The following is a 27712-nucleotide window of genomic DNA, read 5'->3' on the forward strand; positions in this document are numbered from 1 at the left end:
TCATCGCTGCTCCCGTTGACTTCTCCATCACACATATTTGCACGCAATGGGTTCAAATGTGGACAATAGTGACTCACTGTGAATGAACAGGGAGAAGCAGAATATTTTGCACACAATAGAACCAACCAGAACAATCTGCTGCATGATGGACCATAACCTCACTGTTTGTGTGACTCCAAAGAAACTCCTAACCCTAACCCTTTGTATTTAAACATTCAGCTGACTCGACTGATCTCTAAGCATAAAGCCTGTAGACATTATAGACAATTATATAGAGTAATGGCACTTTGGGTGATACATCAAATATCTGCCATTTTCAAATAAGAGAACTCTAACTGTGATCATAACATTAAATGGTTACAATGCATAACATTCATTATGAGTCGTTTTCTTGGCTTAGCTGCACCAATGTCCCGGCTGAATCATCTTGTGTAAACCCTGACCGAAATAATGGTTTTCTTGCTTTTCGTTTCCATTACTCTCTTACAAGTACAAGAGGCAATGAAGTTTGTTTGGAATAAATGCTTTGGGTGTGCTCCTCCAACTTTTTTACATAGTTTGAGATTTAGATCCTGCTGAAAGTAATCCTTTATGAGAGTTTGGAAGAAAGCCTCACCCAAAGACCCCACCCACATCTCCCCTACCAGGCGAGCGGGGGATAGGATTTTCATTTTTTTTTTTTTTTTTGTGGCTGTGTAGGTCTGGAACTCATTGAGAGAATACACACACAAAAACACACACTCTCAGACTGTCTGATGGACTCTTGAGTAGGAGGAGGGGAAGAGGGAAGACGGGTAGAAAACAACTGCTTTTCATACCATCACAGCTATCCCCTTTTACAGTCAGATAAAGCAAACTCACCATTGATACGATTACCAATTCTCATGTTCATTAGACTGTATCTTCTTCCTTTCTGTTTTTACCTTTTTAGACCCTGAAATTCTAAAAATTTTTCTAGAGAAGTTTTGTCTACTTCTAGTGAAGCTGAGTGTTTGTAGAGTCTTTCACGTCTCCTGTTTTCTGTGGAAGAAAATGAGCAATAAAATGCCCCAGAGGAAGGCATCAAATCCCCAAGTGCTCTTGTGGAGCTTCCAACACACCACAAGTTAAACACTCAGAAACCTCTAGGAAGGCCACTGTGAAACAGTTTGCTTTTGTGGCACATTGTGCAACAGACATGATTTCTGCTCACGGGGGAGTGACCATTACTAGTCTCAGATCCCAAACACCTCTCTGAGAAAGGATTCCAATCTAATATGTGCAGGATTTTCCTGACAGCCAAGTAAAGTCTTTCACTTACAAAGCAAAAATCTGGACTGCGGGCTGAAACCAACCTAACAAGGCACGGAAGTGTTTTTCTCTTCTCGGACTGGGTTGTTCAAGGCCCCGAGCTGTTTTTACTCCTTTGGTATCTCCACATCAGCAGATTGGCTTGTCTGCATGTGTGGAGAGTGCAGAATTTCTGTGGCTTTTACACACCAAAACCTTGGCTTCTATACTTTCATCCTTTGCTGTTTAAACTACATGATTACAATGGGGGGGAAAAACAAGATATCAAGATAATATTTACTAGCAGTATCAGGGTAATATTACCTCTAAGAGGAAGTAACAAAAAATCCAAAACTTATCAAAGCCTTTAACTTATTTTTTCATACCATAGCTCGACTCATTTGTTATCTCAAGAGAGAATGGCATTTGCAGAGTATCTCTAGGCCATTTGTCATCTGAAAATGTCTCAAGGTGCTACATTCTTTTTGATAGGTTCATACATAACATTTAGATTAAAGTGATGATCTGTTTACCCTAGAGCCCTGAGCGATGCTCTTTTATTAAGGCGGTGTCAGCAGGTCATCCTTTGAAGAAGAGCTGATACCAATTATCTAAAGTTGGGTTTGTTAAACTATGAGTCAAAACCCAAGATGGAATGTGTCTATGTTTGTCTTAGGGCCCCTGCATGGTAAAAGAGGTTCTGTTATTTTATGAACTCTGATCCCACAAGTAGACTATGAATATGAATACGTTTCTTCATAATGATATATCTACACTACATTCTTTTTCAGCTAATCTGTTTGGTTGGGGATCTTTCTGCATGCCACAGTAGGAGGCACAGTATGTTGGGCAGGTCAAATATGTTTCTGTTGGTAGGAATAACACATCCCCCAGTCGGTCCTCTACGAAAGGCAGACAAACTGAACGGTAAACAACGACCTGGTTGCTTTTGCCTCATTCATAGCATGTTCATCTCTTGTCTGCATGGGAAAGCAATCACTGCTGTGTACTTTAATATGATGCACCTGTAGCAGACTTGTCTTTCTTATGGAGTTATGTCTGCCCTTAGTCAGCGACTAAGAACACACACAGCTGCTTCTTAGAAGCACCGCACATGCCTTGTTGCCAGTGTCTTTGAACAGATCAGACACTGCGACAAATGCATATACATTGAAAGGTTAAAACAATAAAGTTAAAGGATAACTTATTTTCATTGTTGTCCTCTTTCCAGGAAGACAAATATGGCAAAAAGGAAGACAGAGACAGCTTGCTCCTACAAAGCTTTGCAATCGACTCAAAGTCAAGTTTCAAATCTTGTTTTAAGACGTCTCAACTCATTCCAAACAAGTCAAGTCAAGTTTCAGGTTCTTATAGAAAGTATCATATTCAGTTGTATGTTTTGTGACAGGCCATTCCCCCCCACTCTACTTCTCAAATCAAGTCTGTAGGGAGTCAAGTATCAGAGCAGTCAAGTCCAAGACAACGGACTGCATGTCCTCAATGTTGTGACTAAAGTCTGTCTAGAGTCCTTGTTTTAAGTCCGAGGCTTTGGTGTTATGTAAAGGTTTTAGCTACTCATAATCCCTCTGAATAGCCATCATGGGGTTAATAAACACGAGGAGTTAATCCAGTGATTAAGAGGTGAACGCTGAGGACAGCTTTCTGTATGTGAGGTGTGTAACAAAGACCTTCTCTGTCTGTCTCTTGTGTCCATCTAACCCCCTCACTCTCCCCATGAAACAAAAGTTGTTTGATACCCTTGGTCACTGCTGGCTCTGAGATTTGCCATAAAGTCTGCCCTAGCTTAGCCATGGCTCCAAGGCAGCAGCTTTCCTTCCCTCCCTCCTTAAACACCCTCCCCCCCCAAAAAAAACAAGCCCTTTTCTCGGCTGCACCCATGAGCTGCCCTGCATACAGAGTGGGCAGTGTTGAGTCATTGCTTCTCTCCTGACCCCTAAGAGCTTTGGAAAACCGTCAAGAAAGCTTTCTGTTTGAGGAGTGAAGAGGAAGAAGGACAGAGGGAGCAAGAGGAAGAAGGACAGAGGGAGCAAGAGGAGGAGTAGTAGGAGCAGTACTGTAGGCATCGAGGAGTTTACTTTCCAATCTCTTTTATTTTTTGTGCGCTGTCCAGACAGTGTTTTCTTTCGGCGGTTCTTGCAAGATGTTGCCAACTCCTTTAGAGATCTGGAAAGTCTTCGCTCATTCTTCATCTAGTTAATCTCCTGTTTTAATATTCTCCCTCACGTAGTACTATACAGTTGTTTGCTGTACAAATGTGGTGAGAAATTAAGGCTGGTTAGGTCGTGCAGACCATGTCGTCAAGAACAAAATAGTCAAACTGTAATGCTCATGTACCAAATTGTAAAGTTAATACAAGTTAAGTTGAGTGTTAACGTGTAACTATTGGTGTCAAAGTAAAGATAACTTCTATCGAAAGGGTTTGTCATGTTGTGAGCAGTCCAACCAAATATATTGTCCTCATTTCAGGCAGAGCTAAAAATATAAACCTATTTTTAATGTATAAGTGGATTATCATTAGGATCCATTCTCTGGGGAACTTCACTTTCTTACCAAATTTCACGACAATCGAGTCAAATTAAAATTGTGGCGCCAAAGCAAAAGTTAGGAACTCTCATAAGTCGCTAGGATTCATCCGCTAGGGAACAGGAATGTCTGTTCAAAAAGCTGAATCATCGAAAAGACATTTTCTGTGAATAATTAGAAGCTTCAAAGCCACGAGAACAGGAGCCACAGGAACAAGCATTGTTTTGAAGATAACGTTCCTCACAAAATTGAGCCACCAGCCAGTTATAGTTTATGCTTGAGGTTAGATTAATCCCGAAACAAATCAGGTTTCTTAACTCACTGTCAGCATTTACAGTCTCGCTCATTGATATTGTAATAAGCTCCACTCTCACAGTGATGTTGCCAGATACACGTCCATTAACATTCTAAAGGACGCATTAAACTCTCCATTGATGCGTCCGGACCATTGAGACCATGAACTCGAGTCAAGTTGCACATTTGTGATGAAGCTTTTACATAATTTCTGTATCATTGCATTTTCTTTTTGTGTTACATTTAATTTGTATTTTGTATTGTAAATAATCCTTTTTAATTTTTATTTTTTTATACATTTTACAATATATTAAACAATTATTAGAACCATTTAACATCAAACACGAGTTTAACACTGCAATTTGTTGTTTTTCCTTGGACTCACTCAAATGACCATCTGTGTGTATGTATGAATATGATTTCCTGTGGTTTTTGTCACGCACCTGAGTCAGCTAGTCTGTTGCCATCCGAGATGGGTTGGTTGGATCGAGTACAGATATTGTGTGTTGGTCATGTGTGGTTATTGTGTAAACTGTGTGCATCCATCCACTCTGCAGTCTCCACCTCATTACACATTCTCTCTTTTTTTTTTTTTTTTTAGCATTTCCCTCCATGTATGTTTATTCTATATTCTTTATTCTATAACACATGGGGATAAATAGTCATAAGCAGATACTGTGATAATCACCAGCAGTCTCTGTGTACCTGTATCTGTCGATTCATCAATATGTCATTCACACACACACACACACACACACACACACACACACACACACACACACACACACACACACACACACACACACACACACACACACACACACACACACACACACAAAACAAACATTTGTGGTTTTGAGCTGTGTGGGTCCAGGAAGCAGAAAGGCATTTTTAGTAACATGGGGGAAAGGGTGGAGCTGTGAGGGAGGGGGGGGGGGGAGGGGTTGACTGCTCAGTGGCGATCTCCTTTGAGATAAATTCATGTTTCAGCAAGTCTGCTTTAAATATTCTCTAAACAAATACCATAACCCCTTGATGGAGGTGATACAGTAACTTCTCAAACCACGTCTCGTTTTGTGTTCAGGGTCTTGTTACAGCCTTGACTTCCTGCCCGGTTTATATGTTTGCATTACAGCTGTCTCGCTGAATTTATTGGAGAAACTTCAGCAGCTAAATTGAGGAGAAAATAGATGCTGGCTCAGATATTTCCTGCATACTGTCAAGTTCTAAGAGTGTTTTAAGAGGCCTATTTGAAACCTTTTCTTGTTATTGTTATGGCGACGCAGCTCGACTGTGCCTGTGGTTATTTGGGCTTAGAGATAAGAGCAGGGGAATAGCATTTAAACTGTCAAGCACACATAATTTGTTTTCCCAAAATCATTTATTCATGACTTGAAAAGGCCAGCTATTCACCTAGCTCCTTACCCACCTCATTGTGCTGTCAGTGTAATTGATGACACGACTGTATTGTGTCTGCATGCTAATTTAACGATGTTTTGTACAAGCCGCTGTGTTCTTATTGTCCCTCAATGGACCTATTTTAATTTAAGTTAATCTAGACAAAAAGCACATTCCAAAATGTAATTTGGTAATATTGTTTTCATGCATGTAACACACACATGCATGCTTATTATAAAGGATAATAATTCGATTTTTTTTCTGCCATAGAATACCTGTAGCAACACTGATATCTGATTTATAAGTTCGGCTTTTCTGACTTCTAAGTCTGTTTTTTCCTGCTTTGTTACAGGGAAGATCCTGTTTAGGAGGAGCCATATCAGAGATGTGGCCATGAAAAGACTACGGCCCATCAACGAGTACTGCAGGGTGAGTGTTGATCATACTTTACTTTGACGTTAAAATCTCCTATGATCATATACTGTATGTTCTAATTCATGAAAGCTGCACTAACCAGTGAGCATTTATATCTTCAGCACAAAGTACTAAAATCCAGGTAGAAAGTACAGCGGTCAGGATAAAAAAAAAAAAATATCCCACCCACAATGTGACAACTGACTCATGAACAGGAAAATGGAAAATAATCTTTGCATGCCCTCTGTGTGTATAAATGAGCAACACTGGTCACATTTAGGATTACACTGAGCAACCCGACCATCTGACTTTCAGAATATCTTATCTATGGTTGACTACAGGTCTTTGATTTACAAATTTGGGACATTGTAGTCACAAAATCACAAACCCTGTCAGATGTTCCAATTGGCACATGTGGTTATAATCATTAAAGTCAAGCCCACAGTCACAATACAAGATTTGCATAACCACCATATTTCTTGAATTACATTGTCCCCAGAACAGGTGTGTGAATAATGCTATTGCCCTTGCCTTGAAAATGTGCACTGTGCGGTGTGCGCTATGCTCCCTAGAGCAAGCCTTTGTGACAGCAGGCATACACCCTGCTGAGGTGAGCTAAAAGCTCCCCAGGTGCTCTGCAGCTGACTCTGCCCTCCCTGCTCAAAGAGAATTTCTCTCATGGGATACATACTGTATGGGCAAAAAATTGGTTTCTGCGAATATGATGTCCTTTTACCTCCCAAATGTACAGTAAAGCTCCCAGATCCCTCTGGACAAGATGTTTAAACATGTACTTTATGTTGTTAAGTTGCTGTCAGTGATGGGAGAAAGACACGATGAACTCCACTTTAGAGTGCGTAGTGTGTTTTGTGGTGTCTGTCTTACCATTTTAAAAATACAGCCGCTCTTTCCACCGGTCAAAACGGAGATATTGTAAAAACCTGTGCATTACATGGCTTTAATTTATTTTTACCGTAGACATTAATCACTTGTAACTGTACATTCTCAGGCTCAACTGTAGCAGAACTGCAACCATAAAACTGCCAATAGCCAACAACTAATTGCTACAATTTGACAGAAATGTAACCACAGCAACCTAAATGAATAAACTGTGATTGATGTTCAGCTTCTTAGCAACAATAAATTCAAATAAATTCAAAGCAATAGTTTTACAATTTGAATGTCTCTAAATTAGGATGCCAACTATTTGTCTGCAGTAACCAAAGAGTGAGTTTGTTTTGCCACCACGTGGGTCATTAGTTTTTTATGATCAGACATCTCCAAACAGATATATTGGCCATAAAGTCACAGGATTTAGCTTTTGCTCTGTTATTCAGAAATATCAGGCAGGGTGAGCTGTTGTTGCATCTCATGTTATGGTGGTAACTATCTGCAGAGGGCTGTGCCAAAGGCAAAGAGCTCGCTGGTGCTGAGCTTGCTCCAGTCAGCACATCCACAGCCCATAGGTTGTGTCATTTTACAGGCTTGCCTGAGGGCCTCTAACCCAAACACACAACTCCATCTGTCTCGGTGAGAGAGTAAATGTAGTTCACACTCAGCCCTTACGCATGCCTTCTTGTATTTTCAACTGTATTATTTTATCACTTCTCTTCTACATAAAGAGCCTCATGAAACCATCATTGTACACATTCGTTCCTGATATGGTGCCGATGGGTCTTTTGACACTTCTGAATAAAAACAACAAAGCCTCAGTCAAGATCATTCCTTTTGTATGATAAACAATGTTGATGACTGGAGGGACTAGTAAATATACAGCTCTACTCCACCTAGTGTCTTCTGGGGTTAAAGGAATGTACAGCTGGTGTAGGCAACATCTTTAAACACTTATGTGAAAAATAAGAGTTTGGGGGAGGAATGGGTAAAGTTGTTGGTTCATGTCTATGGGTGTGGATTTTTATGGGAATAGCTGAAGTCGAAGTTTTTATTATGGAAATGTTTGAAAAGTTAAAGATTGTTTGTTGGGTTGACTTCCACGTTTTGTCAAAATTGTTTAGGGTTTAGTGATGTTGACATTTTCATTTTTTAAATCCGATTCATGAATCGTACCTGATGAAGTTCCACCGATTTGCAACTTTGTAACAAAATAAAGTGAACAACACTTGTGATTCTGCACTGAGTGCCAGAGTTCTGATTTCGTATTTGTTGGCCTGTCTTTAAGATTGTACGTTATGCAAGAACTTTGAGGAATTACGTCCTCAAATATACTTAAGCGGTGCATGTGAGAGGATTATGTGGGGGTGGAAATGAATACAATCCTGTCACACTGCTTTACAAATCCAACAGTGGAAGGTCACAACTCGCCATATAAAGGTGAATATGATTTAAAACATGATAGCATCCTACGATAGCATCATGGCAGGTCGGATCTCAGAATGCAGTGTTGGCAGGGAATTCTGGGTAACTTCAGAAACAAATCTGAACTTGACTAAGCATAAAAAAAATGGCTTTTTCATCCACCCCCACATGCACCCAGGTTGACAACGTGAAACTTCATGTTTTTCTTGGGGAAGTGCTGAGTCAGCCCTTCTGTTGTACAGCTGAGGCTTTAACCTGACTCATATGGAATTTCCCTGGTTGTAAAGTCTTATGTATTTATTCAAGTCAGGAAACACAGTCGGAGAGAAGAAAGAAAGAAAGAACTTGGAATCAGATTGTTTGCATAAACCACGAGTAAGACTGCTGAGCTAGGATGACTAGGAAGGTCACACAGCTTGATGAAACGTGTTACACATAATAAAAGTATTAAAGTAGTTTCCACTCCAATTTTATTTATCAGTCTTCAAATGTTTTGAAAAAAATGTTCTGTTGGTAAAAGCAACACGATTATGTGCATAAATAATACCTCTAAATGTCCCTTTTTATGCAGCCTCATGCAAATGCTCCATGAAATGTATTCACAGATGGCCCTTTTTCATTTTTCAAAACATTTTTAGTGAATGATAAGATGTAGCAGATGTAAAAATATAACATCCCAACTGAGGATCACCATTTGCTGTATGCATCTACATGTGAAACGTTACTGTGCACAGATACACTCACAATGTACTGTACCTTTTTTTTTTTTTTTTTTTTTTATTGGAGTGCAGAAATAGATCTCTCATTTCCATTACCTATTTCTTTTCTTGGAGCAAACACACACACTCACACACACACACACACACACACGCAGGCACATACAATTACCTTAATGCTGCCTGCTGTAAAGAACACCCATAAAGTCCATTTGCTGTAATGTACCCTGAGTCTCCCTCCAGTCTCCTCCCTGGGGAGAATTGTAATGAGAGGACGTGCCACAGGCTGACACGAGGAGAGGAATAAATCCAAGGAGAGGATAGCTAGTTCAGGATGCACTCTGACCTCAGGCACAGTGCAACGTTGTGGGCTGCAGGACAGGTCACCCATAAAAGCTCTTGAATCAGCTACTTAGCTTCAGAGTCTGGTGGTATCGATGAAGCTACTGTAAACAATGAATCAACAAACATGTGCGCACACTCTGTAGGACTGTAGCTAATGGACAACACTAGTTATTCTTGTCCATGGCAGTAATCCCATTCCCTTCAACACAAGCTGTTTGCATGCAAGTATGGTCATAAGCATGACCAGGCAAATGTGGCACATGGGACAAGGGCACCTTGGTCTTTGGCTACCATTCCATATCTGTCAGTCATGATGTTATATCAGTGTGTGTCAGAGAGTGCGAGAGGTAGACGGAGACTCTGCTCTCTTTTAAGGACAGAATTGAAACACTTAGGAGTATTAAAATCAGAGGTATAGGCCAGCAGAGGAACCTTGATGGATGGCACTGAGCTTTGCCTGCCAGCAAAAGGAGAAGGAGAGGCTTAGCTCCCCTGCTGTAGGAGAGATGGTCACCACGGGGTCGTTGACGGGAGTTCTTCTGTCTTCTGGTTTGGAACAAAAAGCTGTAGAGGTGATTATCTGTTTCACTGCTGCCCTTTTGTGGTTTGGTTGAAAGAGTGGGATAAATAGATAAAACACAGACTCGGTAGAGGACAAAAATGAAAGGGCTAAAAACAGAGAGTGTGGGACGCCATGACCAGACGTGTGTGCAAGAGAGGGATCACAGCAATAAAGAGAACACTGAATGTGGCTGTTTGTCTTTCATCTTCAGTCTTGTTGTCAGGGCTCATCTGTCTGCGGCTAGTGATCCTCCACAGAGGGAGGAAGCTAGGCGAGACGGATCAATGAACTGAAAGCCAGAGAAGAACCAGCTCGTGTGATTTGAAAAACACTGCAGAAAGACAACGGAAAAAGACTTAGTTTTACTAATTATTGGGGTACTTTTTATTAACAATAAATATAAGAAACTAGAGGGCACACATTGCCCAGGCTGCACAATCTCCTATAGGTGGAGGAAATGTTTTTAATCTTCATTTTGAGTCAGAGTCATATAGCCGTTGTCCATACACAAAATGCTTTCAAATATGTGCATATGTCACATGTCAAGTGCACAATATGTTCATCATTATTGCAGCTAATGTAAAATGAGCCATGCCTAAAATATGTACGAAGCAAAAAACTGTGGCATATTAATACGAAAATACTTGGAGAGTAAGTGGAGAGAAAAAAAATCAAAAGGAAAAAAAAAAAGGTAGTTGATGGGGCAGACGGGTTAATTTGTTTGACACATGAACATTAGATAAAAACAAGTTTCTTCCTGCCTTTTGTACACCGTAGCACAGTAGAGTAGAGTCTGGGAGAGCCCCTTAAACACTGTCTTTAGTAATTGCTTGCTCTGTGACTTTACGGAGGCCAGACACTCACGAACACTATATTTAACCTCTGGTTGACTTCTGCATGCACTGAAGTGATTGTACTTGTCAGTGTATGTGATTACTTAAGTTTTCTGCTGTCTTTTGTGCCTGCAGGCCCTCATTCAGCTGCCAGTCTACATCTCCCAGTGCGAGGAGGTCAGAGTGTTTTTTGAGACCAGACCTGAAGACCTCAACCCACCCAAGGAGTAAGCACCGCACACACACATACACACACACACACACACAACCGTCAAGCTCACATACAATGGAAAACACCCGTCATTGTTCCCCTGACTGATGTCATGTCACATCCTGCCAACATTCACCCCCAGCCTTCCGGTAATGAGCATTCATTACATCCTCTAATGGATATGACTTCATATCGTTGCAATACTTCCTGTTGGACTTTTAAAAACACACTTAATGGGTCCATTTTTTTTTTTTGTTCAATGCTGAGTTAGCATTTCAGCATGTAGCTGCAGGTCAGTTCAGCCACCAGGCTCCAGACAGCTGAGGCTGCATGATTTGCTCTGAGGGCGTGTAGACCTGCTCTGACTGTCTCTTGTAAATCTCACTCGACACATTAGCGGCATTTCCAGCGCTGACGGATTATATTTTGGAAAAAAACGAAGACATCAGCGGGCAATGAATGCCAGCATCCAACACACACAAGCACGCGTTGACACGCACGTAACTTCACACACAGGCCTCGATTACAAATGTGTTGTTACAGCACCTTCAGGGCAGTGGAGGTTACGGCTGGCTGGTTTTATAGAGACCGTAATGCGGGGCTCACATTTTGACCCTGGAGATGGTTTTTACACCAACAGCTGTCAGCTGAGTTATTAGTTTTAACCTCTCCGTCATCACATACTGATGTGAAGCACCGGGCGTTGAGAAGTTGCCTCAGTCGGCAGGAAATTGAGTTGATAAATCCTGTGATGTATGCCGGGAGTGCATGTAGGGACAGCGGTAAGCCAGCGTGTGGAGAGAATGGGGAGTTTTCATTTCCAGGACTTGATTGCACAATTTGGGTCATTGAAATAAGAGACTCTCTCTAAGTCCAAATCCAAACACTACAAACTTCCATTCATTGTGCACTGATATGTGGGAGAAATGTACTTTGTCATGTTGTACTACTGCTACTAGCTAAATGTTTTTAATGAATGAAACTTAATGAATTGTTTTCTAAGATGTCACCTGAGCTGAAAAATCTAGCCACATGCTGCTATTTTTTTTTAATGCACATTTATTCCTTCGTTAGCATGGAGACGCTAAAGACACATACTCACTCTTCCGTTATCAAAATGGCCTTAAACAAGGGACTGTCTGTGGCGCGGCTCGCTTCAGGCGGCCACAGTCTTGCACCTGCCGAGTGCAGGTGTGAGTGTGTGTCTTTGTCCCCCGCAGTCACCTTGACATTTAAACTGCTGCTGCTACTGCTACTGCTGGGCGAGTGAAATTGTAAAATGTTGCTCCACTTTTCCATCCATTTTTAATACTGTAGCTCCTGCTGCATTGTGTGTGTGGATATTTAGTGATTTTTTTATATCATCTTTAATTTCAGCCCTTCACTCACTGTGTAGCGAGATTTTCCAAATCTACACATTGTGGATTTACATTTTATATGAATACTTTTTTCTATTGTAAAGTTTAGTGCCCTATATTTCCATTCATATCCTTGGTAATTAGGTAATATCTATGAGGAGTGACTTAAACTGAGCGAGCAGCTGGGGGGGGGGGGTTCTTGCTCAAGGACAATTAACAGGACACATTGCTGTTATGGAGATTGAATATGAAATGGGTGCTTGCACCAGCCTGCCATATTGTCATCCATAATGTAGATGGATTTCATGTCACTTTGACGTTTGCTTTATAGTGCAGTCTGGTGGTTTACTGAGTTTTCTCTATTGCGCAGACACGTAGAACGTGTCACTCGGCAGAGATGCTTCTCTAATCCCAACATGTTTACTATCGTGACAACCATAACTCTCTGTAACTCTACTTCTGTGTGTGATCAATATAAAACTACTTTCTTCACACTTGAGTATTTTTGAGAAAGAAAATCAATTTAAAACCAGACTAAAGGCTCTGCACATTATACATGGATATATGATGCCAGTATCTCCACTCTTAGCTTTAACACTGAGGCTCTGAAAGACAGAATGACATCAGACCCGGTGGTGGGCCGTCAGATCTGAATTGTTCTTACACCACTGGTAGTATAAAACAGTGCAAGACAGTCCAGTCAGTATGCAGTCAAGAAGAGTTAATGTCTGTGTCCGTTTTTATAGGGTAAACATTTCTCTCTCTAGTAGCTGTTTACTAGTTGTATGATTAAAATCAGAGGAGGTTGCCAAGGACACTTGCCTCCTCACTTGCACTACAAAACCCCAAGCATGTGTTGGGAGAGGTAGGAAGGAGGGGGAGCATTTGCTGGAGGCGGATGAATATAGGAAAGACCTTGGTTCGTCTTTATTGAAATTGGATTACTGCTTTCTGCTAGTGCAGCCTGTTGTTTGGCTGACTGACAACAGGGCTGGTGTACAGACACAGCAGCCACTGTGCGAGGAGATTTATCGTGGCCTATAAATCTACTGCACCGAGAGGGACATCTTAGACTTTCCCGTTAAGAGCAGCCGAGTAAGAGGAGAGGAAACGGAGTAATTCAATGTAAAGAGGAAGTAGAGGGTCAGAGAAGCAGATCAGGCGGGTGAGAAGGGAAGGAGTCGAGAGGAAGTGTTGTGACATAGATGAGGCAAGGAAAGGAAAAAGGAAAGTAGGGGAAGAAAACAGAATAAGATGGTGGTTCAAGATGGAGAGAATGAAGGGGAGGTCATATACAACAAGGAGAGAGGGAGGAGTTGAGGTGAAGCGAGGAGGTGTAGGGGATAGATGGAGAGGGATTATGAGAGGATGGATTTAATTGACCATTTAAATCAATATTGTATTAGTCCTCTGTGATGCGCACCTGTTTACTCTTAGGTCTGGGTCCAGGTGTAGAAACGTGATAGCTTTTATTATAATGGGCCTGCTGCAAAAATCAGAGCCCAGAGTTAATATAGCCATAATAATGTCCTGTAGGGAGGTTAAAATAAATCGCACCGCCTCGTTTCTGTAACAACAAACCTGTAAAGTGTGTTCTCACGACTCCACCGCACTTCTAATGTGTTCTCCCGTTCATCATGTGGCTGCCATATGACTCAACCATGCTAGCTTGATGTGAGTGTTCCCATGACGGTTGAAATTAAAGTTGGCCCCATGCTTTTTTCATAACCAGCCTTAGAGTAACAACAACAATGATGGGAGATTTGATAAACTAATTACAGTCAAATAATCATATTAGGCAAACGATCCAGGTCTGTGGCTACGTCCGGCGCATTACCTAACCCTGCTTTCACCTTTTGGTTCAAAACGAGCGAACAAAGCACACACACACACACACACACACACACACACACACACACACATTCCCTGCTCTATAATGATCCGGATCATCGGTGTTGCTTTGGTTGGCCAGACTAGGGATTTCTTTTTATAGTATATTAATGGACACGCTTATGAGTATAGATTTGTTGTAGTTAAGCCGCTGTAATTAACAGCTCTGCCGATCGAACAGTGCTTTATCTGGCTGAGAGCATTCATCGAAAAATGATCAAGGGAGATGAAGGATCGAGTTAGGTGGACATGGAAGAAGTGGTATGGGGGGAAAAAGGTAGGAAGGTAATGGAAGGCCATTAAGTAAGAGAGTAGTATTGAGATAACAAAGAGGGAGAGACGGACGGAGTGAGATGCTAAGCATTAGCCACCATTGACTTTTCAGAGCATCTGGACATTGACTCAGAGCCTGACTGCTGCTGTGGAGTGATGGTCTATCTATCTGGCTAATGTCTAAACCAGACACAGTAAATTATTGAATTTAAAATCAGACTACATTTCAGAGATCGGCTATCTAGAGGCTTTTTATTCTCATCCGCCTGCTTCGGAGAGAGATGCAGGGAGTGCTATGTTCTTCTCATGCGTCTATACTCTTGTAGCATATTAATAGATCCAGTAGGTAACAATTATGTTAACAATTATTATTCATTCTTTGCTCGAGTAATCAGTTCAAGTGTTGTACTGTGACAGCATGATAAATATCTGATCAAATTAAATCAATTCACAGTTTATTTGAAAAGCTTCATTAGTGCAAAGTTAATAACTGAACACATTAATAGTAAAGGAAATGAATTATTAAGGCTGCTGTCCGATCTTTTTTTGTTTTAAGAATTTGTGTGACATCAATGAGATGATGTTAATTGTTATGCATATTGATAATAGTATTTGTAGGTCAGGGATATCGCGTTAGCTCTGCAGTGATTTGACATGTCCTGGTAGTAATGTAATGTTTTCCTCTCTTTATCAGGGAACCCATTGGAAAGAAGAAATCAGGTAAGACGCATCTTCTATTTGTGCATTTGGGTTATATGACCTCGGCTAAGGTTATATTTAGTCTTTGGAGTGGAGATGACTTCTCATTAGGAATACAAGTCTACAATCCATCTGTAGTGCACAGTATAATATGACATTATCTCCATCTAGTGGTCAAAGAGTTTTACACAGAGATGCCAGCAAGCCCGAACGTTCAACAAAGACACGTTCTGTCAATACTCACATGTTTGGAATGTTGTCCTTATAGAAACCACCTTTTGGCCATTGTTTTTACTGTTTCCTTTCATATTTTCTCTTCTCTCTCTATTCATCTAATATTCCTAAATTGCATCCATGTCATTTTTTTTTGCCATTTTCTTCTCAATTCATTTTCCTTGCCATTAGGGATTGTGGAGAGAGCGACTACTTTCCTAAAGCGAGGTAGTAAACACTGTGTGTAAACACCCCAGCAGTTTGCTAGTGACCTGTCCCGTCCCGTCCCGTCCCCTCTCCTCCCCCTCCCCTCCCCTGGCCTGGGCAGGTGGGATGTGGCTCTGTTAAAAGCTTGGGGCTTGCATTGGTTCCCCATACAATATAGTTGGTGATCGTCAAACACTGTGTGGCTCATTTCTTGGTTGTATTTAAGTGTATTTTGTTGGGACACATAAGAACAGAGTGAAGATAATTTAGGAGATCGAGGGCATGTAAATAAATCTTCAGTGCAAAGCTCTATAGGGAGAAGTATTGTCACTGGTTGAGTTGGTTGTAATAAGTTGAAACCAAAGAGCCCTTTTCGAAAGACATGTTATAAACTAATGATTTTAAAAGTTACTTAAGTTAGTTTGTCAGTCCAGAAAGTTTACACTCTCTTCAGTAAACTCTCTTACTGATCTGCTTTTGGCAAGAATTATATTCATGTTTTTAAATGCCGAATGTATTTTGCTGAAGTCCTTTTTGCTTCAATTTAAACTCAACCTGTGTCCCTCCAGTTCTGCTTTTAGACACTTTTGCAATACTGATATTCAAATTTCTGATTGACAGAATTGTAAAAATCTGTTGCATATTAATTAAATTGAATTAAACCCTTTTGTCTAGCTTGCAGGTGCTCACTGAAGGATGTTCATTTGGTATTTTAAGCTCTTTTCAAGAACCATACAATTTAGAATTAGACCAAATCTGTATTTCTCAGATTCACACACACACACACACACACACACACACAAAATGTGTCCATCAGCACCTTCAGTGTTCACACGATGTATCAACCAAAACTTATTTTGTTTCCAATTGTCCATCTACCAGGGACACATTTTAAAGAACATGAATCCAGAGAAATGAGCCGTAGTGATATAAATATGTGCTACTGGTTGTATTGTGAGCCCTCGTCTGTCCAAGTAGATTTGACCCAGGCTTTGTTGGTGCTAACATTGGTGGCGGCTCCTAATGGTGTGAGTTTGTTTCCGTGTAAGTCACAGCCATGTTGATGATTGACTTAACCCTCTCTACACTACATGCCTTTCACTCCTATTCTCTAAATTTCCTATTATTCCTCTGTTCCGTTTCCATCCCTTCATCTCTCCAATCACATCCTCTGCTGTCTGTGTCTGGTGTCTGGGTGAATCTCCATGCTCTCGATAAGCCTCCACTCGCTCTTGCACAAATGTTGACTTTGAAATTATTCTTGGTACTCATAAAAAATGAGTTGTTCAGTAATATGCATGTGTAGCTGTTTTGAAAAGCTTAAATTGGCTTTTCAGTAAAGTGTGTCTAAAATCTGACATTTTAAAAGGTCATATTCACTTCAGTCAGTGAGATGCAAGAAACTTTTAAAGGTCAATATCTCAAAGCCACACGGATTCAATCTTATGATTCCAAACTTTATGGACATTCATTTGATATCACATTAAGAAATATTACCAAAGATCCTCCCTGAAAAGCTGAGGGTATTGAGTGGAGGCTTTTTTACATTGTTGAGATGTCATCCTTATCCCGCCTGACAAAGGAGCAGAAAGGAAAGAAAGAGCTAAATGATTCTCTGTTCTGATTCGTTCCCCTTAACAGGAGATTCCACCTCAGCAGACCCTCTCTTCCTGGACCAGTATGTGGCAGTTACAGACTATGAGAAGCAGGAGAGCTCTGAGGTCAGCCTGCATGTGGGTCAGGTGGTCGAGGTCATTGAGAAAAATGAGTCTGGTAAGTTCTTCCCAGCATACAATAAACTCTTTCATTATTTAGAAGTTTAGATCGGGCAAAGGTTTCTGGCTGAAGTAGAAAAACAGAAACAGACTTACTCTCTCAAACTTCTGCATCAGATCTGTTTGGACCATTTTCTTTTTCTTTAGCCAAGTTTCTAGAAAGTCCAAATTTGAGCTACATTTGTGTGGAAATTTGACTTGTGTGTAATAAGTATTTAGCAGATTATTTCCCTGTTAGACTAAATTATAAAACCACAAAGATCCATCATACATTTTAACAATAAAATATTGAAATATATAGTACTGAATCTACATATCTTGTATGTCAATGTGTTTTTGTTCTTCTCATTTAGGGTGGTGGTTTGTTAGCTCAGATGATGCTCAGGGCTGGGTCCCTGCCACCTGCCTTGAGGCACAGGATGACCCTGATGACTTCTCTCTTCCAGGAGAAGAAGGTACATAAACCTTTCCATCTTGGTGCTAATGTTTCAGATTCTATTTTCTAAAGTAAAAGTTTTGGAGTTAAAGAAGCATTTACTCTCAAACCTACCTGTATGTGTAAGTTATTTCTTACCCTTTGAATTATAAATGCTAGTAGAAGTTCAACATTATATATTTTATGCCCTTTTTGACAAAAATGTTTTGTTCTGTTTTCTTTCCGTCGTCTTCTAAAGTGCAACTCACGCCACACTTAGCACCACTTCATGGACACGCACCATTTCACTCCTGTAGCACACACCAGATATGAATAGAAGCAGTAGTCAATGTTCAGTAACGAGCAGATCTGGGGAGCAAATGTGAGAAAATTGCTTCTTTTCTGGAGAGTTGATGTTTGTTTACACGAATACACTGCCAGTGTGTGGGCGAGAGGTGCACATTATGTGCTGCTGGTGTGTGTTTGCCTTTTAAGAACAGCAACACATGATATATTCAAGCAGTATATTAATAGGTGAAACTGGGAAAAATAAAAACTTGAACAAAATGCCATTTGGGGCCATACTAAAATTATTGACTATTTCATGTCTTTTCCCTCCACAGAAAAAATCCATCTGTGGCATAAATTATGTAGAGATTCCATTAAAAAAAAAAAAGCCCAAAGTAGATGTTGGAAGAATTATGTTGTAATGATACAGTACAGCACATGGTAGGGGACCGATTAAGCAAAGATGGGTAACAAGCCAATATGCAAATTACAGACCATATTTTAAGTCTTAGACGTACATAGTCTGTGTTGGGTTGGTCAATCCTCAGAGCCCTGGAGTTACTCATTTTAACATCCAAGTTTACTGACATGTAAATGATACCTATTTAATGAAATAGTCCCAAAACAATGATCAGGATCAACATCACTGAAAGATCTTTTTTAAAGAAACAAGTTATACATTTAGTTACTTTCTATTGCAGCAGCATGGTACAGGAGTGTCTCCAACATACTGGTATGGACAGACTGGAAAAGTGAATCAAAGGGAAATAAACATTCTGTATAGCATGGATGGAACCGGTGACACTTTCAAAAACCAAGAAGGATTGTTTGTCAGTAAATGGGCCATTACTGAAAATGCTTTCATTTAGGATGAAACTTTTTCCAGATGGTTTATGTAATGTTCACTTCCTATTTTGCCCCACTTACTGTGCTGGGATGTCAGTACCTCGGAGATTCTGGTCACTGCCAAGGCACGTGGGTCGTCGCAGAACTTTAGGGGATCTATTCAGCACAGGTTTTGGGCAAGGTGGAGCGCACGTCTTTCTTCTCCCCCTATTCTAAATGTGTGTGTGTGTGTGTGTGTGTGTGTGTGTGTGTGTGTGTGTGTGTGTGTGTGTGTGTGCACATGCATACACAACTGTGTGCATGTTTGTTTGTTGATGTGATTGCATGAAATGTTTGGTGCATGAGAGATCCGAGCATGTCAATTAAATCCTTGCATGGAAAGTGGATTGTGAATTTTTTCTATCTGATTAAAAAGAAAGTCTATTAACCAACATAAAACACTTTAAGATCTGTAATATTACATAGAATATCTATAATATATATTAATGATAATAATAGTAGAAATGTTTGTGCTGTTTGTTGTCGATATTTGTGGAGGATGTGTGTTTTGTGTGTTGCACTTGTGTGTGTATCTTTGTTCTCCCTCCACAAGATGCTGCTCAAGCCTTGCCTCATTTAAATCAGTTAGCTAAAGTAGAACCAATGCATTTCTGTACCAATTACAGCATCTCACCCTAAATTACATAGGGGAGAGTGTCATTTCAATAAAAGGTTGCAGACAATTCCACTGCATACCAATACCAACACGTTTATATGATTTCTTTTTTTTTTGTTTTTTTACTAGAGTTAAAGCTTGAAACACTACAAGCTGTTGTAATCCAAGTGTGCCACTGTGTGCCTCGTCTCCCATGCCGTTACCCTACATCAGCATTTATTTGTGCTTCCCCTATTGTGAACCTATACACAGTCATCTTCAAAACTGAATTATGCTATTTGACAATATTGTCTTTTCATGACTCCAGAAGAGAAGCATTCAGTGATTTACCCGTACTCGGCCAGGGACCAAGATGAGATCGACCTGGAGAGAGGCATGATCGTCGAGGTGATTCAGAAGAACCTGGAGGGCTGGTGGAAGATCAGGTAATAAAATCAATGATGGATGACCAAAGAGACAAGTTAATGTGTTTTTAAAAACATGAATTGACATCAGATCTTGGTTAATAATGAGGAAAATAAATACTTAAGTGACGGACCTCAAGGTAGAGACTGCCCATAAAGTCAACCCAGTGTTCTCACCTGAAGCCATTGATTGTACATCTCTCCTCCTCTCAGGTACGAGGGCCGTGAGGGCTGGGCCCCGGCCTCCTACCTGAAGAAGACTGACATCCAGGGCCAGAAGCAGTCAGCGGGCGCTGCTGCTCATGCCAGTACGAATGACCTAGATGGGTTTTCTAATCAGAACCAACAAAACAATGCAGCCAAAGAGAACCGAGACAACAGCCAAAAAGAAAACAGACTCTCGTTTTTTTCCGACAAAACTAGTAAGTGAATTTATATTAATTCACTCTTTATATATTTTGCTGCTGCATCGCTTAATATCTTCCAAAGCTGCGACAAAACAATTGATTACTGTATTTTTCCTCCACAGAAGTGGGAGCAAGACACAGACCTCCTCCACGCAGAGATCTTACCATCGTAAGAGATCCATTCAAAATCTTAATTTGACACAATGAGGACTTCTATTATATTGAAAAATAGCTCAATTAAACTTTATCTGTCTCTCTCACGTTCCACAGCCACGTGGTACAAACCTACCCAAGCCGCCCATTGCTCCCCAGGTTGAAGAAGAGTTCTACACCATATCAGACTTCCAGACCACGATCCCTGATGGTATAAGCTTTCAAGCCGGAATCAAAGTTGAGGTGGGTCAGGCACTTCCTAAAGTTGTATACTGTGTATGTATATACATTTTGTCTTGTCATTTAAAGTGATTTAGTAAATTTAAATTACTTTTTTTTACCTACCAGGTGATTGAGAAGAATAATGGTGGTTGGTGGTACATCCAGATAGACGAGAAAGAGGGCTGGGCCCCTGCCACCTTTATTGACAAGTACAAGAAGACCAGTACTGCCCTGCGACCTAATTTCCTTGCCCCTCTGCCCAATGAGATGGAGAAGCTTAGACTGGAAGATGGTGGTTCTTCAAATATTTCAGGCACAGATGGCAGCTGGTCTAAGCCTTTACCAGATGAGCCAACCACAGCCCCTGACTCCTGCGCCCGGCCTAAACTGAGAGATTGGAAGGCCAGTGCCAGCAAGGTGGCCCCTACCTTCACTGGGCCTTTACCTCCTGCCCCAGCCGCCCCTCCAGTTGAGGAGAAACCAGCTCTGCCACCTCGAAGGGAGTCCATTAATAAGAGCTTTGAATTGGAGGTGTCGGAGAAACCGAGGTCTGATCATTCCAAACCTATGCCTCCAAAACCCCCAGCTCCTGGGGTCATCTTGCCGCTGGTTACACCCAAAGCAGCCCCCTTCAAACTGGACAAACCACCAGAGACCAAGAAAGAAGATAAGAGCAAAGCTCTCCACCTTCGGAATGAGATGGGTCTTGAATGTGGCCACAAGATCTCTGCCAAGGAGGTGAAGAAGTTTAATCTGAAGCCCGTACCTAAACAGCCACCGAAACCCAAATCAGAGACGCAGGAGGAGAAGCTAGAAGCAGCTGGCCCAGCTGTGTTTATGAAGCCCAAGCCAATGATCCGACCTAAACCTGTTCCCTCTGCCAAGCCAGATCCTCCGGCAGAGAACAAACTAGACATCACCAACCTGAGAAGCAAGCTGAGGCCGCCAAAACCTGCTGATCCTGGCTCCGAGGCAAACCATCAGAATGGCACCTCAACAGCAGCAGTAAATAGTTCCCATCCCAGTGCACCCCCTAGCTCTCCCCCCATCCACATCCCTACTCTCAACAATGGTAAGCACTGTGACGAGCCAAAACTCCCCCCAAAGCACTTTAATGGTCATAGCCAGGAGAGTTCATCACCCCCTGCAAAACCAGCAGTGCCTCCCCACAAGGAACCCCCACAGAGACCCCCGACCATGGTTCCAAGGAGACCTCCTCCTCCAAAGAAGACCGACCCGTCCAGCCCGACCGAGCTCAAGCCTCCTCATGTTCTGAGAGAAGTCCTGGATATTTCCAAAGGACCACCACCCCTCAGCAGACCGCCTCCCCCTAAACCCAAAGGGTTTGTTCCAGCCCCTCCAAATAAAGAGAAAGAAGAGCCCAAAATTAATAAAGTCCCAGTTCCTCCCAAGCCCCAGTTGAAGAGTGAGAAGCCCGGCCCGCCCAAGGACAAGCTTCCACCTTTACTCATGGAGCCCAGTAAGGATGAGCTGTATCTAGCTGTGGCGGACTTTGAAGGGGATGACCAAACATCCAGCTTCAAGGTGGGTACGGTGTTCGAGGTGATGGAAAAAAACAGCAGCGGCTGGTGGTTCTGTAAGAACGTAGAACAAGAAGTTGAGCGCTGGATCCCCTCAAATTACCTGAGCAAGAAACCTTAGTGTGAATGTGCTCTCAAAACCATCGCCATATGATTAAATACAAACTAATGATTTAAATGAACAAAATATCACTACTTAGTAGCTAATAAGCAGTTATTTTATTTATAGGTACCTATTGTTATTGTTTTAGTTTTTTTTAAAGTGACGCATTTGTTATGTTGCATTTTGATAAGAATATTCTATCTAAACTGAACCAGCAATAACACATGACCTTGTTGGGACTTGTGATGTTTACGATTTTTTGTTTTAATCTCAATTTTTACATGAAAGTGATTTGCTTTTGTTGCCATACGCTAGTCGCAGCCTGTGTCAGTCTTGCCATTACTTAGGCTAGACGCTAGAACAGCAGTAAATCTCCACCCATGCCTTCTATGATATTGTGCCTCTATATTATATGCAAAGTGCTTCAGTGCTTAATAGACCTGTATGCAACTGTAGACGTAGTCCTTGTTGTTTGACTAAAAATCCAATCACAGGAGGAAAAAAGCAAAATGTTCAAATCCAGCAGTAGACAAAAAAATAATTCTAAATCCCTGATACAAAGACTGCACATGAACTCACCGGGGGAGTTCAATGACTACATCTGGGTTTTTAAGTGCGAATGAAAGAGATGTCTTTGCCAAGTAAAATTTCTGTTTGTTATACGAGAAACATGCATATAAGTTTTTGTGCTATTGTAATGCTTTACTTCGTTGACTTGTAACAGATGTGCACTTTTCCCGTCATTTCATATGAGATCATTTTAAGGTTTGCACACGCTGAAGGAAGGGGAACAATGCCACCGTGCATTTTATTTCTTTGTTTTATGTGTTATTACTTGTGTTTTTTTATACTCACTGTATCTCACTATATCCACCAATGTAAAGATGAGGCTAGAACATCAAAACTGACAAGTTTAAAAGAAGCTCTCTGTCAAAGAATTTTACAATAATCATTTTATCTCAGACCCAAAAAATAAGAAGTGTGAAATGTGACTTCTGCATATCTGTACCAGATGTCTGACCTAAGAAATGACACATTGGTGATCTACAGTGATTTGTGCAATGATTTACAGTATTGTAAGTGTACAGTCTGTTCTTAACCGAAGTTTGGTGCTAACATAACAGCAAAGAATGACCATTGTATAAAAATAATGTTTTACATTAATGCTTGACTGGTCTCAAGCATGGTCAGTATAGCAAAATATTTTTTATTGTACAGAAATGAAATGCATATCTTAGCTGTTGTCACTTTTTCTTTGATGGTCATTGTGTAAGGTGTTTTACTCTGTACTGATGAAGGGATTGGAAGAAGAAAGAGCCAAGAAGGAATTTGATTGGTTGATTCATGGGATTTGCTATTTGAGAAAATACAGAGGGCTGTGTTTTTTGTTCTTTTTCCGTCAATATCTGAGAAAAAAAAAAATGCAACTTAAGAAAAGTATGTGAACTGGCTGCTACTTTCTCACCAGGTGGTCCAGAAACAATAGTCTACTTTACATGTTTATCAAGTATTAGGTTTGCTAAATAATTAAGCAAAATTAGAACATAAATGTTTATGGTTCTCTAAACAATCAAGACAAAGCTACAAGCTGTAACACTGCTTCTAGTCGCTATAAAGTTATTCCACTTCCCCCCCCCCCCCCCCCATGTTTTATACAGAAAGGATGGTATGTTACCAACTAGAGAGAAGACATTGTATAGTTGAGGTTTATTTTATGAGGAAGAAATGCAGGAAGGTACAGTACAGTGTAAGGCAAATGTATGGGTGGATGGTGTCATCATTTCAGTATTGTAATCCTATTTACTTTTTTTGCTATGTATTTTTCATTACATTACACAAGTCGCCTTTTGCTTAAGTCAATAAAAGTTTGATTTTTCAGTGTAGGTGTCATACTGTGTGTGAATTGGTAATTCAAAGATCCCAGGAAAAATGGTCGCTGCTGGAATGTTTCTGGGTTATTTCTTTCTTACCATTTGTTGAAGTAAAAAAAAAAGTATTTAATATATATTATATCAAATTTAGAAAATTGTACTTCCATGTCAGGTGGACAGAAACACAGTTCTCCCAGTCTGAAGGGTAGGGGACCCCACAGCGAACTTACCTTTAAGGTTATTTAGGAAAGGTATATGTTAATGTTCTGAGAACATTTTGGGAACTTTGGTTTTCCTAACATTCTCAGAATGTTCCACGAACCTCATTGCAAAGTTGTATTCCTTTATTCGTTGTAGCTTACCTAGCTTCTACACAAGGCAGCAGAAATAGTGCTAGTGCATTTTTGAAGTGTAAACCTTGCATCAGCTCCCAGCCATCACGCATTCAATAACATATCCTCAATCCAGTTTGTCCTTCTCATGGAATTGAACACCGTGCTGCTTGTGTGTAGATTGATTGCACTGTTTACTGGAGGTTCAGTCAGTGGCATGTACTGGCAGTGAACTTCATACTATATTATGTATATCTTTTAAGGCATACTATACGATGACATTTTAAAAGCATACTATGCTGCGATTTATTTAATGACATACTATGATATGACATTTTAAGTGCACACTAAACTAGTACTTGTCACGACATGATTAACTAACTTTTATATAACGTGTTTTTGTGATATGTCTACATGTATCATAGCATGACATTTGAATGATATTCTATAATATGAAATGGCATACTATAATACATTTTATAAAACATTATGCTGGTACATTTATGAACATATTGAACTATGACTTAACAGCTATACTATGACATTTGTTATTTATGACAGCTATACTATGACATTTGTTATTTATGACATACTATACGATCACATATTTTAGGATATTGTTTTACATAATTTCAGATGTATCATAAAAACGGACTTTTATGAAATGTTATTGATATGACTTTTAATGACTGATTTATGGCATACTATACTATGACTCTATATACAATATTTTGTTATGACATACTTTACATTTCCTTTAGACAGGTAACTTATTTAAAATGTCCCACTCTTCTCTTCGTGTAGTCCTTCACTTGCTGGTGGCGTTACTGCCACTAATATAAGAAATAACCACTTTTAAGAAAATCTGCCTTTTTATTAAGAGTTATTTACAACAGTGGTTCCTTCTGATACAGTTTCATTCACACCCACAACCCCTCCATACAAATAATATCATGTAAACTGAGGCAGAGAGGAAGGCATACATGGAGCCACTAAACATGACAGAAAATGTAATTTTTACAACAAATTTAAATACTTTTGAGCGAATGTGTGAGAGGGGGAGAGAGATTAAGCTGTACCTGATGGCTGACCTGGTTCAATCTAAATCTGCAGGCCAAATTGCTTTAAAAAAATAAAATAAAACAAAACAAACAACACTTTCTCTCATTAAACAAGGCAACAACTACCTCAGCTGAAAACTGTAGGCTTTAGTTTAAGATTAAACATCGAGAGGCATTTCACAGCAGGCTGAATTGTTGCACTCCCTTAAAAATGATATGAAGAGTTATGTTCCAAAATGTGAAAAATTCAATGATTTGCTTCCTAATTACTAATGATTCTGAAGATTGAATAATATCTTAGCAATGCTGTTTCTTTCAAAAGGTTGTTACATCTATTTTTGGAGTTAAACTTCATATTATTCCCCCTCTCAGTGCAAAATTTAAGAAAAATAAACCTCTTTAAGCTTAGCAAAGACATACATGTAATATTGCACTTTGGTTAGCAGGCAGTGCATTTACTGCACACGGTATAACAATTATACACTTAATACAATTTTTTTTTTTGTTATTCAAAATTTAAATCCCCCATTTAATGTCCTCCATTTAACAACAGTATTTTTGCTTTGGCTTGGTCAGTTCACTTCCCATCCAGTGTGACTGAATATACAGTAAAAATACAACAGTACAAACAAACAAAAGTAATAATGGTCTTTCCTCGTCTGTTAAAACCTCGTTCTAAGTAATCATTTAAAAGAAACATTAAGTTCTGATAAGGATTGAGCCTCATCCCCCATTTCAAACAAGACACAAAAGAATAAGCATCAAGCACATGCTTCATATCAAGGGTGTTAAAAAAGAGAAAATATTTAAATTAGCATTTACAGTGATAACGCTTGATAAGGTGTTTGTGAAAATAAATAAAAGCAGACTTTAGCTGCTATATGACAGGCATCTGACTTACAGGTCAATGAGCAAGGCATACAGAAATTAAAACAAAAAAGTCCGTAAATGAATAGATTTTGGGTTTGTCTTTGGTCATGATATTTGGAAGACTGCACTGATCATTTAGCAAAAAGTGCTTACGTACTGGCTCACCAGTTTTCCTAAAAAACAAACGGTCTTCCTTCATTACGCAAAAATAAATTCCTCCCAAACAAATAGCTTTTTTTCAATATTTACTCATTAAGACTGATAATAAGTTTGGCATCTTCAGCTCACGGCCAAAATCATATTACAGTACCCTCATGTTTCACTGGTGAGCGATAAGAAGCGGACTTGAACAGAAATTAAATCACTGTAAGGGAGCAGATGCTATGTAATCGAGTCATGTGAAGCACATGAAGAGCATTTTCTATAAAAAAAAAAAAAAGGAAATCAACTTGGAACATTAGTTAAAACATAAATATTTACTAAAACATTAAAGGAACCTAATGGAGGGATAGGTATGCTGCCATTACAGACAAGGCAAATTAAAACTGAGGCAGCAGGCTATTAAAGCGCCTGTGTGTGTACGGGTGTGTTGGTGGCCAGGAGATATCGTGCAACGTCACAGCGGTTGTTTTTATGTGGTGGAAGAGTCTTGGTAAGGCATAAACTTGGTGACTTTATTGGGAGAACTTGGGTTTGGGCAATCGGAACTCTGACCCATCCTGAAGAAAGCCTCCTGCTCCCTTTTCTTCGTGTTGAGCTCCTCTTCAAGGAACTAGGAGGGTTTAGGGGAGAAGGGTGGAAACCAAAATATGTATGAGATTATCTGGCCAAGATTACATAGAGGGATGCACGCTTCATTTACACTCGTCTAATGCTGTACAGGTGGAATACTCCTATACCAACATGGGAACAACTATTAAAAGTGTGGACTATGTATAGTACAGTAATATGTAGCCCAAAAAATGGACAATACCAGAGATGTTTCGCAACAGACTAACTGTTTCCCCCTGCTCCCAGGCTTTATGCTAAGCTAAGCTAATAGCCTCCTGGCTCTAGTTCCGTACGTAATGCACAGGTAAGAGTGGTATCGATCTTCTCAGCCGAGTCTCAGCAAGAGAAGATGTTTCCCAAAATGTCCTAACTACTCGTTTAACTATTTTAGTTTTAAGATCAGCTGTGTTTTTAGATATACGTGTGTGTATATAAAACATCCTACAATGTTCTGAC

The 27712-nt window shown here is 40.2% G+C and overlaps 2 protein-coding genes across 3 annotated transcripts in view; one reads left to right on the forward strand and one right to left on the reverse strand.

Annotated features, from left to right (window-relative positions):
• sh3pxd2b (SH3 and PX domains 2B) overlaps positions 1-24230 on the forward strand; it is a 37673-nt gene extending 13443 nt beyond the window's left edge. The window contains exons 4-14 of one of the 2 annotated variants that reach the window (XM_029447416.1): positions 5858-5934; positions 10827-10918; positions 15118-15143; positions 17184-17315; positions 17671-17772; positions 18964-19047; positions 19829-19946; positions 20139-20347; positions 20455-20501; positions 20603-20728; positions 20834-24230. In XM_029447416.1, coding sequence (XP_029303276.1) covers positions 5858-5934; positions 10827-10918; positions 15118-15143; positions 17184-17315; positions 17671-17772; positions 18964-19047; positions 19829-19946; positions 20139-20347; positions 20455-20501; positions 20603-20728; positions 20834-22369 — 2549 coding nt within the window. In that variant the 3' untranslated portion in view covers positions 22370-24230. The remainder of the gene's footprint in view (positions 1-5857; positions 5935-10826; positions 10919-15117; positions 15144-17183; positions 17316-17670; positions 17773-18963; positions 19048-19828; positions 19947-20138; positions 20348-20454; positions 20502-20602; positions 20729-20833) is intronic. The other variant, XM_029447417.1, reaches the window with a different exon arrangement.
• A 1177-nt stretch (positions 24231-25407) lies between these two features.
• stk10 (serine/threonine kinase 10) overlaps positions 25408-27712 on the reverse strand; it is a 38262-nt gene continuing 35957 nt past the window's right edge. Inside the window, exon 20 of the mRNA XM_029447415.1 lies at positions 25408-27257. Within this exon, the coding sequence (XP_029303275.1) occupies positions 27117-27257 (141 nt within the window). The 3' untranslated portion in view covers positions 25408-27116. The remainder of the gene's footprint in view (positions 27258-27712) is intronic.

The sequence above is a fragment of the Cottoperca gobio genome, chromosome 14, assembly GCF_900634415.1.
Source record: "Cottoperca gobio chromosome 14, fCotGob3.1, whole genome shotgun sequence".
NCBI lineage: Eukaryota > Metazoa > Chordata > Actinopteri > Perciformes > Bovichtidae > Cottoperca > Cottoperca gobio.